Genomic DNA, 18,380 nt, shown 5'->3' on the forward strand with positions numbered 1-18,380 from the left:
AAAGAATAGTTTGCACTATCTGTGATGTCTAGTTAGCATGTTGCACAGCTAAGAGTCAAAAGATATGTAGGATGATTCAATGGAATTTGTATTTATTTATCATCCATCTTCTGAACTTGACATCGCAGATAGTAAAATTATTCTTTTCCTTAATCCCTTTAACCTTTGCATCCATTTTTACGAAAATCAGAGCATTTTTATTTTTTACCTCTGTATTGACCTTGGACCTGTTGAGCCTCAACTTGGTGCCCGCATGTCCTACGCACAATTATGTTACATTTTTGTGATCCTTAGACCCAGACGAATAATTTGACATGTTTTTAGTGAATTTGGAGCAATTAAAATATTTTCCCCCTATTTGACAATGTAGCGGGTACAGGATCTTTTTTTAGGGTCACAGGTTCCAATATAGCTTGGCAGAAATTTTTTTTTAATTCAGCATACCCAAATTAGCCAAAATAATTTAGTTGTCGGCTTTTACGCGAACTTGCTGCTTGATGCTTAAATAAGCACATATTTCCAAAATAGAACCAGTCTATGCTATGAAAGTCAATTAGCAATTTGTGATAATAAAACTTTCTGAAATGTCGCAGCCAAATTCCCGATTTTGGTTTCATGCCAAATTGCACTTTAAACAGATGATAATTAAATAAGTCCTGTAGTATTAAAAGGGCATTTCATGATCCAAAGCCTCATACCCCACACTTTACTCAAAAGTTGGATTTTTATACCACTTGTACTTTTTGTCTGCAGAACCAAATAACACAGGTTGTTGATGGAGCAGTAATACGCATAATCACGCATAACTCGCAAAATGTAAAATCGGAATCGACTAACATTTTGGGAGTAAGCTTTTTGCATGGATATCTACTGAAAAATGCCATAAAAATAGGATGCTAGGATCACGAAATACTCCTTTTATTAGGGAAGGGTACTAATTAGAATGAATATGTCAGCCTAAGTCCATTTTCATCTTAACAAGATCACACAAAGTGAAAACTGTTTACAAATTAATTTGTTTTTACATGAATTTTATTATGCCAAAAATCTCACAGAATACAAGATTAGTCTTGTAAAGACAACACAAAAGAACTGAGCATACAACAATCTATAATTACCATTTTATAATTATATGTTAAAACAAACCTTTGCAGTAATGGTTAATTCCCACATGATTTGAATTATTACAAACTTTGCAACCGTAAGCTTTTGACATGAGTAGTGTGAATTTTATAAAAAGAGATTCAAAAGGGACAACTAATCAAAAATCACGAATATTCATCTCGAAGTGTGGACTCCAATTTCTACAGTTCTTGGAAATCAACTGTCCACAAAACTTTTCATTGGCTGGTGGATGATGCGAGATGTCAAATGTTTTGGCATCTGATAAGATCTGTAAACAAAGATATTGGCATCTCACTTCCAATATATAGTCATCTTGCACCATCTACCAGCTGATGATAAATCACAGGCCAGGGATATTTTCATCGGTGATAATATTATAGAACAGTGCAGTGAGTGCAGCACCATGGTGTCCTTTTCTTGACTGACATATCATCTTGCAAGAAAATACTTAAACAGTGTGCTGTAGAATTACTTGGGGTCTACCCAAATATGGTATGTGACAAATTTAACAATACAAAAGGAACCAGTAAATCTGTTCAGTGGTATACAAAAACACAACCATGATTTAACTTAGTTGATGTATGGTCTACGAAACACTTTAAAATATCTTACTCCATATGCTGGAATCACAGAAAGTATTTTGATACACCTGTTTATAAACTACAGGTAAATTTGGTAATTCTTAGAAAAACTTGAACATTATGAATGCTACTGGCTCCGCGATAAATACATGAGCAGATAGCGTGATACAGAAGAAAGCGTACACACTTAGTATGCTACATGGACACAACGTGCATGTTCCAGCTTGGGCAAGAAGTATTTCATTTACCTGTAGATGATTATCCTACATTATTACCAAATAACATCCACTTACACTGTTTGGCAAATGTTTTGCAAATGGCAACAATTTTTCTTAATTGAGAACAAAATGAATGCAGTAAAATTACAAATGCGAGCACCCTACATGAAACAAACATTTAAGTAATAAGTGATTTACTTGTACAGTTCAACCTGTTTTATCTTACCATGATTGGACCAATCCTTGGCTGCATAAGTGAAAACTCCTTACAAGTTACAAAATTAGGTTCAATTCTGCATTGAATTTTGTGAACTGCTAAAAATGCTGTTTTACTTGTGCCATTATTCAGTTAAATACTTTCTCTTTTGCAATGACTTTATTACAGCATATAGTATGTATTTTAAATCAAAAAATTTTTGTGCTCAAAATAGCAACCCGACAAGACTTGCATTAAATCTGATTTCATGAACGATTGCCTTGAATCCAATGTAACACTCAACATGTATTTGATTTGGTCACAAAAGAACTTATCCAAATACTTGCAGACAATTAAGTTAACTTGTCATTCTATATCTGACAATGCCCCTAACAGTTCACACTCTTAATTTAATAGTTTGTCATCAGAGCTGATTCCCAAGTTAAAAACCTAATGTGGAATGTGGTTTTTGCAGGTTTTTTTTTCAACTTTAATTTTGTTTTATCAGTGGGGCAAGTTTTTTGACAAGAACAGACCACCTTTTCATCTCTCAAGGAGGTTGAACTGTGCTTAAGATAAAGATTTTATTGAGATTAACGATTTAGGCTAGACAAGATTTTTGTGTGGTGGATTTGAAAAAAAATACAGCCGAAACAATCCAGCTGAAATAACGCGCAAAAAGCGAGCCATTTTATTAATTCACGCGAAGGCTTTGAGACAAACTATTAAATTAAGATGGCCTTAGTTTTTCTGTTGTGAAAAAGTGTTTTTGGGTCATTCATGGTTTTGGGACAAAGGTAGGTAAGATGATTAACCAAACGTCTCGCTCATACATAAGAATTCCAGTGGCACACCAAGGCCAAGACTTAATGTACTGAACTTGATATGATTTTAAATACGGTGTAACTTGCTTCATGTACGAGAGAGAGGAAAAGGTTTTGGTTACTCATGTTACATACCTTTGCCCCAAAACCATAGAATGGCCCTTTTCCACTCTAGGCTACCACTTTTATTGAAAGGGTTTGTTCTGTCCTTCTGCTCAAAGCCTTTGATTAACAGAAAAACAGAGCTAATTATTCCTGCTAAAACTGTAGCTGAAAAGGGAATCATTCTCCAACAAAAAAAGTCGCCAGTATAAACTGACCTTGGTAAGTTCATGCACTTATCCCCAAACCATATGAAGTACACTGGTAAGCATATGCTGGACAGCTAAGCTAATACATATGCACACTTGCCTGACACGGCACCGGTTAAAACCCTTCACACTTAACATATCTGGCAAGATAATCCAGTATGGTTGCTCAGATACTATCAGATTAATGAAATCTAACCACATATTGCTGCAGGTCATAGAATTGAATGGAAATTCATTGGTTACACATAATCTTATCATTCCACTGGTTTATGAACATTTTGCAGTACGCAGCACTGCAAATCTAGCCATGTGTGAACAAACTATAGAACAGCTGATATTTGTAAGTGAAGCATATGATACTGTACACGTTTACCAGAAGTGAAAAATATGGTACATCTAAGAAACACTAATTAGTGTTGACACCATGACTCTGTCATCACATCACGAGTTGCCGCCATAGTAGTTCTGTTGGTAGTTGCCCCATTGTTGTGTTGGATAGTTCGGGTATGGATTCTGAAACGCATAAGTGAAAAGGTATCAGGGATTAATATCAACATCAAAGTGACAGTGTGTGGGTGTATGTGAACACCGGCAGCAGAGGACACACGGAATATGAGTAACAGTGGATGCACATACTTCCTAAACGGTATTACTACATTGAAAATAGCATTACATAAACAACACCCACAGTTGGGAGGTGTAAGGGGACTCCTCAGTAAAAGGATAGTGAATCTCAAGTAGTATTTATCTGTCCAAGTTGCCGGTGTTCACACATTTCCAGGTAGGATGGAACTAGCGGGGACCCGACAGGAACCCAGCTATGGCTGCCATTGAGGTGTAGGAATGTGAGAAATTTATCTATATACTGGTATGTAATAAATTTTGCCTATAACAAATTATGCTAAAAACAATTTTACCACTTTCCTGCTCAATTTTTTAAAATAACATTATCTGTAAAGCTGCAGTATTTGCTGCATTTGTTATGCTTAACCCCTTTATCATCGGTGAAGTACAAGGATACAAATATAGATGAGAAAGAACAAAAGACAACAAAACGTGATAGAACATGGTCATGAACAAAGAAAAGAACAACAAATGAACACAAGAAGAACAAAGAGGAAGACAAAACAAACAAAGAGGAAAACTGACAATTTGTTTGTCAACCTGTAAAAAAACAATGGTTTAATATTGGTAATTAATGCTAGGTGTTGAATGTGTAATCATTGCCCTCCAAGCTTTTAATATACTCCCCTAAAAGATTTACCACAACTGTAAGCTCAAAATCTAAAAACATTCAAATATGATTAATATTAGTCAAGCAGATGTTCTTTATTTTACTGGTCTGTGGGCTACCTATTGAGAATCCCTGGCTTTGTGCTTATTCTAAATAAAAACAACATGATGCTATCAAGGCAGCATCTTGATGATCAAAGTTATTATTAATTTCAGCTACTCTGTTGCCTCATTGACTTCCGTGGACCATGTTAATAGGATTTTACTTTTAAAAATCAATTTAACTCTGCTGTAGCACTGGATATTTTACAGTAAATGCCTACAACATACTCTAAATGTAGTAAACATACTCTAAAGTAAAGTGGTAAGTTTTCCATGTCAAGGAAAAACGGATGAATTCACAGAATTTAAGAAAAACAACGGAAAATTTCGCGGAAAACATGTTTTTCTGTGCAAAAAATTAAAATGAGAATGTGAGGTAAAAATAAAGAAAATGAAGTCTGTCTTCAAAGATATCAACCTTAAAACAACTAGACATTATATAGAGTAGACATGCACTTACATAATTAATTAACAGAATGTGAATACGGAATTGGAATTACATCATGGAAAACCACGGAATTTATTACGCACGGAAAATCATGGAATTTGGTGTTTTAAATCATGGAAAACTTGCCACTCTACTCCAAAGTACATTTTGCGTGAGGTTTCACTATAGCTGACATAAACTGTCAACAAGGACTGACATAAGGTATGAATAGATATAATGCAACAAGTTGAATTTCATCTTACAGATTGAGTGTGACCACCACCACCACTGCTGCTTCCATAATAAGATCCTCCAGATGAATGTGATGATCTGCCGGAATCCCTTGATGGACCCTGTCCCAGCAGACCTCTTCCGGATCCTCCCCCAGGTTGCAAGGCCACTTTCTTCTGCGCTTCCAAGGAACTTCCACCACCGTCAGGATACACTGAGGGAAAAACTATGGTGTAATCCAACTCGTGCTTCTTGCGGTCCCAAACGCCCTCTATGATACTGGTGCGGATATTCGTATTGAGACATTTCACCCCTTTGAGGAGCTTCACTGTCACGTTGCCAACCATGTAGGTCTTGCCAATTTGCAGGATATCTGTGTATTCTCCCCAGGTGGAAAGTGTGGTGGTACCAGATTTGTCAGTGACAACAAAATCTTTGCGATCCACCCCGCTGCCACGCACAACCTGCTCGACTGTTTTGTTGTTACAGCTCTGTACAGTCACAGCTACATGGATGTGGTCACCATCATCTACACTAGTTTCAGCAGCTTGAATGGAGCAAAAGTTCGCCAGGAATGACCAGAATGGTTTAGTGGCGTAGAACTTGACAGAAGTCTTGGTGATCTTTGTACGGGCGTTAACAGTGACATTCTGGCCTCCACTACCAATTCTGCTGTTGAAAGTGATGTTAGAGAATTTGAGTGCTCCCTTGCTTCTTGCCATTGACATGAGTAGCTGGTGTTGTTCAGTACTGAAACAAATCATATTGATGTAATCTTTCTGGCTCACTTGAAGAATAGCATAGAAATACTTGGAACTCTTTCCTGACTTAATAGGAGTCATGTTGTGCACAAATCCTTCTACTTCCAATACAGGATCCGCAGATTCCACAATCTCAGGTGATGAGCTTTTTTCGCGTATCTCTGTCACTTCCGATTCAGATGAACTCTCTGTGGTTAGCATTCTCAGAGTAGCTGCTGCTCCCTGCCATGCGTTGGCCGTCACTTCACCTTCTGGAACCTTTTTAGGCTTAGAAGAGCTCAATGGTATTTTCTGAGAAGATGATGAATGATGGCTGGGGCTTCTGGATCTACGGCGTGGGCTTCTAGATCTTTGAGGTGGGCTTCTAGATCTTGGCGTGGACTTCTTGAGCGTCGTGGACTTCTTGAGCGTCTGGGACTTGAGAAGCGTCGCCTTGATCTGGGAGATCTACTCCTGCGTCGTTCCCTACTACGAGAGCGTCTTCTGGATGTCTCCTTACTATTCTTCCTCTGGTTACTGGAGTGGCTAGATTTATCATCATCCTGCCAGCTGTCTTCAATACTCCATGCCCACAGTTCTTCTGCAGAGTTGTCAACTTTATCGTCTTCAATAACTATGATTTCATCTTGGCCAGGGGCATCCTGCAGGAAAGAAAACAAAACAAAAAAATACAAATTTTGAGAAATATAACATATATAATGCAACAGTTGATTATGTTAGTTATTTCCTTCTAATTTAGTTAGTAGCCTGATATTTCATATATATAATAATATCTACATTTGTTATGAAATGGAGGAAATAAAAGGAAAACACAAAATCGTTCCTGGTAATAGATACGATACGGTATGTTAAAACTCATGTCAGACTTTGCAATACATTACTGGTATTTAGACCTAAATGTTTATATAATGTGAAACTAAAAAGAAACAAACTGACAGAACATGAACCATGTGTGATAACCGGCTAGGTTCCCATCCTGCCATCTCCTTCCAAGATGAGTTGACTCTGTGGTGCACTATGCAGTAGATTGCTTAGTCTTCTTCCAAGATGAGCAGAGACATGTTTGCCAGAACGGATGAAGTAGTCACATTTGAGTAGCAAGTGTTGTTTTCTAGCATGTCACAGCTTTGTGAAGTGTACTGTTATTATGACGATGATTTAAGCCATTTATATTTTGGTAACACACTGATTAGTTTCAAAATAGTTGACACGGTAGATTGGTGCCATTCAATGCTGGGTCTTGCGGCAGTTAATGTAACTTCAGTCTCTTGATGAAAACAATTTTGAGGTGGATCCGTTTTCAGCACAATGTTATGACCAAGTACAAAGTGTGGCATAAACAATTGCCTTTATTTTGGTTTAGTTTATTTTCAGGTGATCTTGATGACAACTTGTAGTACCCAGGTGACTAACAGCTACAGCCAACACATGAGAAGACAGATGAGAAGTACCACATGACCAAACATATTTTGAAGCTGATAAATATTCCGATTCACTGCCTGCAGTTTGTATGCCTAAATATGGAAAAATGAAAGCCATTGACATGTTAGTCCTCAGCAAATACACTTTCAAAATTGTCAAAACTAAGATGTTAAAATGTAGGCCTAATAGTATTTATATTTGCTCTGAGTGACTCAGTAGTTTTTTAATTTACATTCAGGTACTATTTATGCAAGATAAAGATGTAGTCCTAGTGCAAATGCTTGTGAACATATTACAATGTTTGTTCACAAACTGAATACACAAGTAATAGAGGCCGTCAGCGTGACGTCATATGCCGCCATCTTGTAGGTACACGCCACGATGGTCGTTCGATCTCCATGCATGAACAGCAAAATCACTGTGTCGATGCATGATAACAGCTGTGTGGCAAGCTGCGCCTTGCGCGTAGTGTCCGACACATGAACACGCGTATCATCTGTACTCACAAGATGGGGAAAGGCTGACGGCCTCTATTGGTGTGTAATGCCCCTGTCAGACTTTCATGCCACTTGCCGCTGCAGCATGAGGTATCAGTTAATGACAAGCCTTGATTGTGTCCGTTCTTCTGCAGTGTGTGCGTCACACCACTCAGCGGCAAGCGGCAAAACAATATGAAAACAGGGTAACATGTTTGAGATGACAGCATTCTTACAGCAACATTTGTCTATTCAAGTTGTGAACTAAGTTTATGCAAAGTAACTATGATTAAGATTAATTTTTACCTGTATAGAGGCCCTGCATGCATTCACTCATTGGAGTCTGACAAAGAATACAATTTAAGAAATATTAGGCCTGTTATGGACACACGATTTCTAATTCAACACTTCGTCGGGGGAAAAAATACGACATTCGACATGTCGAAACTCGTAATGAGATTTAAAAATGCTGAAAAATGTTGACAGATAAGCTTAAAATCACGTTGATATGAGTTACGATTGCCAACTTCCGGTGTAAACATAATTCCTGGTTCGTTTTACTTCCGGGATCGGGTCAATTTCGGGAGGTATTTTAAAACTTTCCGAAGAAAACATGATCGTACGGTAAGCTTATTCGGACAAAATAGCATGGAAATTTCATTTTTTTTTTTTTTTGATATGTGTCGTAAAGTGTAGAAAAAGGACAATTTATTTTGACATGTCGGATTTAGGGTCATATCAGTGATGATACGGCACATACGACAGTCGATAACAGGCCTAAGAAATATGGCATTTTCAATAAACTGGTGTGCATAAGTGGTGATATCCTTCTGCAGTTGTGAGTGCAGTGAAAAATCATGGCATATTTCATTACATGCAGGGCCCCTATTCCATGCAACTCCAAAGAGAATGGCTGGTTTGCTTGCTTGCCAGCTGATGTTGCTTCTTTTTATCCATTTCAGGAACTATGCACTTGACTTAGAGCTATAAAAAAGAAGCAACAACAAACTAGAATATTTTGTACATTTCAACTTACCAATCTGACAAGCTGACATCTCATATTCCAGATTGGTCTAATCAATCCTTGACTGGTTCAGGCCATCTTAATCTTATTGATTGTCTTTTGCTTCAACCAATCCACAGTTGTAAGGCTGTACAGTAACCGCAGGTTCCGCAGTCATATAAAAGTCTCTGAACTTCCTCCTTTGTAAATCCACAGTTGTAAAGGCTGTACATTAACTGCAGGTTCCACAGTTATTTTGTCATTAAATGTCTCTGAACTTCCTCCTTTGTAGATGATATTGTTGCAGGAGCAGTGTTCCCATGTAAAGTGACGAATACTTGAATCCTTTTCAGTGGATGAATGTCCTTCATGTAGGATCACAGTAACTGCTTACTAGAACATTAATAATCTACTGTATAAGATACAATCAAACTATTCTAATTGTACACAATCAATCTTATATCACCATCACACAACTCCAGACTTTTGCTGATGTATCACTTGAGAATGTAAATGCAAATACAGGAATGAAAGTGGGCTTTTAAGTAAATTGCCTACAATTCTGTATTTTTTGGGTAAAAATCAATAGAATTCGATAACTTAAATGATATTTATATAAAAATGTCAATATCTTTCTATCTCAGAATGTGTGCACATTTGGAAATTTATAAATTTTTGTAATAAAAAATACAGGTCTGTAGTTTTATGATAGTGATTTGACAATTCTGTGCTGTTGAAAAAACTGCACTCCTCATACCAGGTTTGTTGAGTTATTACAATAGATAAGCCTAGATACAGTCTAACCTCTACTATGCAGACCATTTATACAGACCTCTCTGTTATATGACCCTGTGATCTTTGTAGGAAAACAGGTTCTTAATGGTTTGACAACTTGACTTTGTAGCCTGTAAGAATTTAGGGCACATGTTGCATACTGTACTTGAATACCATTTTGCCATTCCAAAAATTTGTCCAGAGTTGTTCACTTGTCCAACCTATCCTTGGTCCCATCATAAAACAGGTTGGACTGTAATCTGTACATCATACAATGTGTCCATTTTGAAACATCAACTCTTTAAAAAATATAATATTTATGCACCTTGATGGAATCAGCCAGTTATATTGTTTTGTCAAGGGAGAGCAAAATAGTACTTGAAAAATTTGAACACAGAGTCATATGATGTCCACAAAATTAGATCTTGTATACTTTACAGAAGGTTATGGTAGGAGCCAAAGCATAATTTTCTACTTCTACCTGAATATATAACATGGTGGATATTGATACAAAATATACAAATATTTACGAGGTTTTAAGTATTTACTTCTTATGTACAATACATTCAAGTATGAGAATACACATTCATGAAGAAGTCTGAAAAAAGCCGAAAACGTATCTAAAATTGGACAAAAACGCCTGAAAAAATACTGGAAATGAATAAAATTGTGGAAATTTTGACATCACAAAAAGTCTGATCTGATCTGGAAATTCTCATGCCTGTACATTTCTTACCATATTTTCTTTAATTCAAATTTTGATAATCATGACTTAACTTCAATTACAAAAAAAGGGCACAAGCAAAAACTTAAAAACAGATTACAATATTATGATCTTCATTATTTATTCTGCACATTTCAGAATGATGCTAAATAACTATCCTGCTATTTCATTGGTTTCCAATCATGTTACATGAGATGATTTAACACAGATTAATGATTGTGCACTGCAGCACATATGTTACTAAAACTAGCTGGATATCAGACTGACAACTGGAGTGATCAGATCATTTTTAAGTCCAGGTAAATGAATCCTGCATTTACTTATAATCTTTTGATATTTAATTGCATTTTTATTTAAAAATCTTTTGATATTTGCATTTTGGAAAGAAATAAAATCTTGCATTTTCTTAATTGTTTCCCTCATAATCTTCAGATAGTAAACTTTTCAATGTTATGGCCATGTGTCTTGAACTCGCCCCATTTTGCGTTGCGCAGCCTTTTTGAGCTTATTTACGTCTTCCGAGGTTTAAATTGACATAAAATTTTAAATATGCACTCCACCCAATACAAACTATACATTTCCTGAACGGAAATTGCATGGGCAATCCAAATATGCCATTAAAAAAATTGTAGGGGGTATTGTTAAGTTGTCCAGACTGAAATTGTCAGCTAAAATTTAACTTTTTCATTTTTTATATTTCAAGACATATTTTTTTAACCTCTGCCCCTATCTTTAATTGCTCACCATATTTGAACTCCCCATGAAATTTCCCTTCAGAAAATGTATACTTGTATAGGGGTTGGGCATATATACCTATTTTCTTACTCTTTCGGAAAATGACCTTAAATGACCTTTGACCTGTGACCTTTGACCCTGCCTTTGACCTAAAACATAGTTTATCTAGTACCTCTTTAATTATGGACACTTGGGTCCAAGTTACATGGAGAGGGGTCTAATAATTTGCAAATGGGAGCAATTTAAAAATATAACTGACAATGCTCATGATGTTGTGCCTTCCATAGGGATTGTACAGCCCGCTTCCTCAGCCACCGCCACCCTAAATAGTCCAAAAACTTATGGACATATCTCCAACACCCTAAAACACACATTAATGAATTTCGCACAGCATGTAGTATGGAGTTTCAGCTTTAAATTGACACCAAACTTATGTCTATAACTCATGTGGTTGTCAAGTTATAAACATTTTTGGCGAAAGGATCTGGAAAAATGCAACGTCGCCACCTTTTTGCGTGGAGAGTTCAAAACACATGGCCTTATACAAATATCTGAATGTTGTGGTATGGCTGAGAGTGAAAATACTGAATGCTAATCGATCAATTTATGAATGAGTGATACAATACTGACTGTATGTTATGTATCCTTATTTCAATCCATAACAAATACCCTGCTTTACTCATCAGTTTAAATTTATGATATGCAATACTACATGACTTTTCAATAACATACTCAAAGAAAATAATTTTCAATGAATCCCTTAATATACAGCAATGATCAATTAATCAAACTTGCAAAATCCACTGACAACTTGAGATAATAATATAACAGATCTGATAATAATTATACAAAACCCATCAATCCCCTCACAATTTGCTTTGCATTCTTTTGCCATCAAAGTTCTTGAGTATGTTGATACAGAAGCAGGATTTTCTAATTGGTAGATTGAATCAGATCAAGCAATGTCAGCATCTCATTAGCTGCACAGGTTTCATTGAGTGACTTTACACAGAAATTGGGGTATTTGTTGGCAAGTGCTAGCAGTTTGTGATAAGATCTGGGGATAAGCTGTTTTTAACTTACAATATCCTTATAGCTTAACATAAAATGGGGGCATGTATAACTCTCCCACGGCAAAGGAAACTTAATATTTAAGGATGGATTAATCATAAAACTGAGGGCTTGTCGAAAACTACCCTTCTAAAACTGGTGTCACAATATTAATGTGCAGAGATCATGAATGCGAACCCCGAGCCAGCCATACATGACTCATGTAAAAGGTCACACAGTCTCATAGTCTCATATCATCAAATACATGCACATTATGCCTGAGGTACAACAAATAACTCTGTACATTTATGATTTAGTACTATAGCCAAAATAATAAATTCTCGATCATGAGAGCCAACTTGAGAACGCAGTTATTTGCGCCGAGCGTACTACGCAAAGACCGGCGCTTATGGCGCAAACACAGCTTTTGAGAATTGACCAATCACACGGTCCTAGCAACGTCAAGGTTCGGTCATGCAGGTCGCGCGATTGTGTTATTCTATGAAAAATACGCTGACGCAGAAGGTACATCCTCTCATGATCGAGAATTTATTATTTTGGCTATAGGGCTTTTCCTCTCTCATCAGAGTACTTCCGGACATTTGCTGTAGTTGCTTTAAATTCGTTCTTAAGATCCACCTCCAATGTGTCATATCGACCAAGTTTCACACAATGACAATTATGTAGGACTACTTGCATTATCAATGCCACATTAGAGTAACAGCAACTGTTGGGAGGTGTCAGACAAAAGTATTCTCATGTGATTGAAACAATGATGTCTGTGTAAAAGTTGCTCCATCCTATGCTTCAAGAATGTTTTCCAAACTTACCGGTTGAAAGTTGCCCCATTGGCCTTGATTGTAGCCATATCCCTGTTGGTTTGGCGTGAAACTCGGCTGCTGTTGTTGTTGTTGATGGAATACTCTGGCTGCTTCACGTCCTTCTGGTCTGTTTTTCTTGACTGGTGGCGTATTGCCGGTACTGCTGATTACACAAATTGCATTACAGTATACTGTTAGACTTGTTCACAATTCATTTACTCAATATTTTTACCTGTGACTACAATATTGAAAACTCATTGAAATTGCCTAATAAGTGAACATGACACAATTACCAATATCCTACAAAAATTGGTTATTTTAAAGCTCAATGAAACATTGGTATGCCTTATCACACTGCTTCAATACACAATTTACTACAACTAGTATTTGCATGTTGTCAATATGCAAACACACCACACACTGATGGTCTCTACATGGCGTATCAAAATGCTCTCCATCTGTATTTGGTGTTTTTAATATGCCTATCTCTTCCAGACTCACCACTGGGTCTACTTTAAACTACCAGACTTTTCAATATGATGTTCAAAGTCACATTATTGCTAGTGGATCCAATGGTATGTTAGTAAGAGGCAGGCATTTCAAAAACACCCAAAAAATGAATGGAAAACAAATCATTTTGATACAGCTTATATGTGGTTTGCAAAGTTAATTCTAAACCCAAACACTTCCCCATTTGGATACTAAGACTAGTGTACACTTGACTGATTGAAAGTTGGTGAAGTAGATAGATTTCTATACAAATTTCATCATTTTGTCAGTCCTACCTTGTGTCTGCTGTTCGTTTCTTGGCAGCTGCCTGTGATGCAGCAGCAATAGCTGCCTTCTGTTCATCTTCTTTGGCCTTCAACAGTTTCTGATGCTCCTCTTGAGCACTGTGTAATCTGAAAACAAATCATAATAATAAATTTAACATCAAGTGATATATTGCTGGTAAACTGAACTGCAAGATGGTGGCTACAAGAATGGTACAGGCATGTCCATTCAGTTGCTAGTCAAATGCAAACTTTCAAAGTGCTTTAGACCTTGCAGGTTTTGGAAAACCATGCTGTTTGGTCCAACATTAATTAGATGTGGGTTTATTTTGGTGTGTTATTGTTTTGTTTTGTATGACAAAACGTACCTGTTGTAACCTTCTTGCTTGCATGTTATCACAAAATTGTCAGCACTGGCATTTTCTTCAGTTCCATAGAATTTATTTTGTTGTGATTGCCCTGATTTTTGTTTGCTACGTCTGCTTATTGGTGTTAGTTTAAGGGATCCAAAATGAGCGTTTATTGCGTTTCGACAGTATTTTTTGTGGGCCATGAGAGCACCTCAGACCTATCGAATAGCATTCTGAATACGAAGCATGTCTTTCTGATATCAAATAATTTTAATTTTCTAAAAATCACAATATAATACAAATTTTATGACAAATTATAAAAATTTGATATTTTTCAAATTTTTGATATATAACAGTCCTCGAAGTAAATTATATAAATCTAATGATATATTCTTAAAGTGTATGTAGCAGGGAGGAAAAGTGACGGTCAATTGAAAATTTTGACCTTTCATATTGAAGATATGGATTTTTTTCCCAAAAGACCTAATTTTTTGGGTGTTTTGGGAAAAAAATCCATATCTTCAATACGAAAAGGTCAAAATTTTCAATTGATCGTCGGCTTTTCATCCCACCTACATACACTTTAAGTATAAATCATCAGATTTATAAAGTTTACTTCAAGTACTGTTAAATATCAAAAATATCAATTTTTAATGATTTGCCATAAAATGTGTATTAAATTGCAATTTCAAAAATCAAAATTATTTGATATCAGAATGACATTCTTCGTATTCAGAATGCAATTGATATGTCTGATGTGCTCTAATGTCCCAAAATAAATACTGTCCAAACGCTCATACCCCAGCCCTTAATTTGCTTTTCTTTTCCTTATCTTCTAAAGATTTGTTTGTTTTTAATCCTTTACTTATTAACACTTCCTACGACAAAGTGATTCAGAAGTGAATCACTTGGGTCACGTGACGTTAAAACGATATTGCCTGCCTTATGTCGCCAGTCATTGTTAAAGTAAAACAATGAAAAAATCGAAAAAATCGCGATCAAAAAGCACCTAATTTGCAATTGCTCTTCCGTCGTCATTCATTTTTAGGTGTTTTTATCTCAAATCTAAAAATTTAAATTAAGACAAATTTTATTTTATAATATTTATGACCTTTAGCCTCTAGATAGCCTAAGTCCCTTGAAAATCAGTGGTAAAGTAAGGCATGTCAACAGCTAAAAGACTCACTTTTCGCCGGAAGCTGCTAAAATGTTTTTAGGAAAACAATCTAGAAACGCCGACGTCTTTTGGAAAATTCAACAATGTGATCTCGAAATGGCGAAGCGATGTGCTAACGCTGATCTAAACCGTGTTTTTCAAGATGAATTGGATGATAGTGAGAGTAAATTCGAAGGATTTACGGAATAATGATAATCTGGGCAACTTTGGGAGCAGTTATAGCTGTTGACAGGGATGAACAAGCATCGGAAGGTCTGAATATGTGTTGGCCACTGGGTGACCGTCTTAGCGGGTTGTAGTATCATGTATGCAATGCAATGCGTGTTACTGTATTCAATTCGCGTAGGACGGTTGCTCTTTAGCCTACCATAAAAAACATCAGGGCAACGCTGTGTTTCGCGAGTAAGCAGTGATTATACAGGCTACGTACCTCTGTATGTAAGTTTGTTATACATGTATTTCATAGTTCATAAGTCCGAGATTCGATCATCAAAATAAATATTCAATCACAGTACGTACACAGATTTTTTAGTTCATCTCAACTCAAGTTGAAATTTCGGTGACTGCAGTATCGAATTGTGCGAGTAACATTCATCGCAAAGAGCGTACACGCAAGCGTACAAGTGCGGTTTGTCCACACGCTTGCGTCTCAACTGCGAAAAAATCATTGACGTCATCGTCAATGCTCTACACCGAACTTGAAAGTCAGGAAATTGAAACCAGTGAAAGTTGAACATGTTGAAGTGAACCAATGTATATACATGCAATGCATGCATATGCTTTACATTCAGTGTTTATTTTATTGAAAATAAATGGCTTTCGTAAATTGACAGTGAAATACTAAAAAAAAAAAAAAATAACACTTACTCAAACTGATCAATTTTTATATTTTATTTGTATTTTTATTCAAAAGCAATTGTATAAATAATATTCTGATACATTTGAGTAAATAATATAAACTCGACACAAAATCTACACAATGTAGAGAATTTTATTTGCAAAAATCAGTAAACGGCAGCTATTATAAAAGCACCCAAAAACACCCAATTTTTCAAAATTGCTGCCCTTGGTCGTAGGAAGTGTTAATAGAAGCCTATAATACAGGATACAGAAGCAATAACAGCTCCGTCCTCTGTACCTATAAAAATACAAAATTATCATCCTTACTTGGCTACATCTGTTCCAAAGTCCAAGAGGAACTCCAACCTTCTGTGTGAAAACCGAACCTTGGTAGATATATCAAATGGTAGCTCCTGGACGACGTCAAATAAGCACAGAATTGAGTCTTCATCCAACGGCTTCTTTTGCAGCTCCAGGTCAAACAGTTGAAGATACAACTGGATGTTCTCCTGTTAATAGCCAAATACACATAAATAAATAGTTTGAAATGAGCTACGTATTATGACTATAATATTTTACACTCGGCAACAGCAGATCGCCTCAGCTGCTAATGAGAGACAAGTTGTTTCAACACAGTAAATATCCCATGTACGCTTAAAATATGCTCTGGTCAAAAGTTTACTGCAAAATATTAAAATATACCAATATAATCTTGAAACAGACTAGGGCTGTGTGTCACAAAATCATGCAACACACGTGATGCCTGTATCACTATAGCACTAATTGCAGTACACAACACCTTCGACTCAAATGCATATGGGTTTGAATTGTTGGGTAGTGCAATTATCAATCCGGAATCTTGCTAGTGAACTTAGTAGGAATCATTTGTGAGAAACAACTTCGAAAAATGAGCATCTCTGCAGGAATTACTGCAGGGATTCTGACACTAAAGCCTTGAGAATAAGATCATTGGTGTCTGGGATACGGACACCCAAAGTGATCCTATACAATTAGAAAACAAAAGAAGCTTACTTTAGCTATATCTCGCCATCAACTTTCCTCACATCCAACTTGATGTCATTGGTTGCCTCATTTTTGCCTTCAACTTTAACAATCAATAAGAATAGGCAGGAGATCGTGAATGGGTATATATCTTACCTTGTCTTTCTCTACTGCTGCCTCAATGACAGTCTGTGCTTTGTCTCTGTTGCCTGCAACCTGTATATAAGAACATCACACACACACAGTTCATATTATTATCAATTATCATTCAAATATGCATGTAATTTCGCTTAAATTGAATTGGCAAGCACATTTCATCTAGTATGATATAAAAATGCTCTTGACAAGTTTATTTGCCAGACACTCAACATTTACTCAAGTGAAAAAATGTCTATTCAATTTCTGCTGACTTGTACCAATCTAACCATGATAAAAAGTTGTAAATGCACTCATATGCACAATGCCCCCCCCCCAAGAAATCAACCAGTTCTTGTGATGCTAGTGCATTTGCGAAACACTCAAAGACAACTCTCTATTATGTCTCTAACATATGGTGAATCCAACCAAAAGTGTCCACGGGCCAAAAATAAAAGTCCGAAATAAAAATGTCTCCACAATTTTTTCCTTTTGCCCATTGATTGATGACATATTGGCCTTATAGTAGGGATGCCCACTCTCAATACAGTTTCCACTAGAACGATTTTTCATTTACTGTGTGCGTGCACTCACACACGTACTGTCTATGGAGAAACTGATCGATACAAGAAATCCCAGGCATGTTAAATGGCGTACATACTTGTTTTGATCCAAATGTAGGCCTATATCAGGGTGTTTCAAGAAATTCCTGATTCCACCAGAAAACATTCACCAAACTTTTTCCTGTTTGGTCAGTAAATAGAGAGGACCTTACTGCATGAAGAGATCAACTTTTTTAATGAAAAATTTAATGAGATGAGAACTACAACAGGTTGAAGTGACACCATTTACGTGCATCAGGTGTTCAAACGCAATTATCTCCGAATTTGGAGTGAATCAGACAAGCAAACTTACATACTCATAAAATTTAACTATTTATGAAGACAAAATGTGTAGGATGTTAAGAAATTTAAGAATGTTTAAGCCTACATGGCCCATCTCAAATCATGCACTTCCCGTGCACTTCTCACTACCATGTCCATTTCATAGGGAGTATAAAAACCGGGGACCATCATGGCTTCCATGCAC

General features: G+C 36.4%; 2 protein-coding genes across 2 annotated transcripts in view; both read right to left on the reverse strand.

Annotated features, from left to right (window-relative positions):
• Window positions 1–1,014: 1,014 nt before the first annotated feature.
• LOC140149192 (uncharacterized) lies at window positions 1,015–6,350 on the reverse strand. Its single transcript, XM_072171406.1, has 2 exons — window positions 5,281–6,350; window positions 1,015–3,768 (listed from the first exon to the last, which is right to left on the reverse strand). Exons 1-2 carry the CDS (start codon window positions 6,208–6,210, stop codon window positions 3,697–3,699), a joined length of 1,002 nt encoding a protein of 333 aa, XP_072027507.1. The 5' UTR covers window positions 6,211–6,350; the 3' UTR covers window positions 1,015–3,696.
• LOC140149184 (pre-mRNA-processing factor 39-like) overlaps window positions 6,288–18,380 on the reverse strand; it is a 40,207-nt gene continuing 28,114 nt past the window's right edge. The window contains 5 exon segments of the mRNA XM_072171394.1: window positions 6,288–6,650; window positions 13,024–13,177; window positions 13,800–13,916; window positions 16,482–16,663; window positions 17,313–17,372. Coding sequence (XP_072027495.1) covers window positions 6,288–6,650; window positions 13,024–13,177; window positions 13,800–13,916; window positions 16,482–16,663; window positions 17,313–17,372 — 876 coding nt within the window.

The sequence above is a fragment of the Amphiura filiformis genome, chromosome 1 (assembly GCF_039555335.1).
Source record: "Amphiura filiformis chromosome 1, Afil_fr2py, whole genome shotgun sequence".
NCBI lineage: Eukaryota > Metazoa > Echinodermata > Ophiuroidea > Amphilepidida > Amphiuridae > Amphiura > Amphiura filiformis.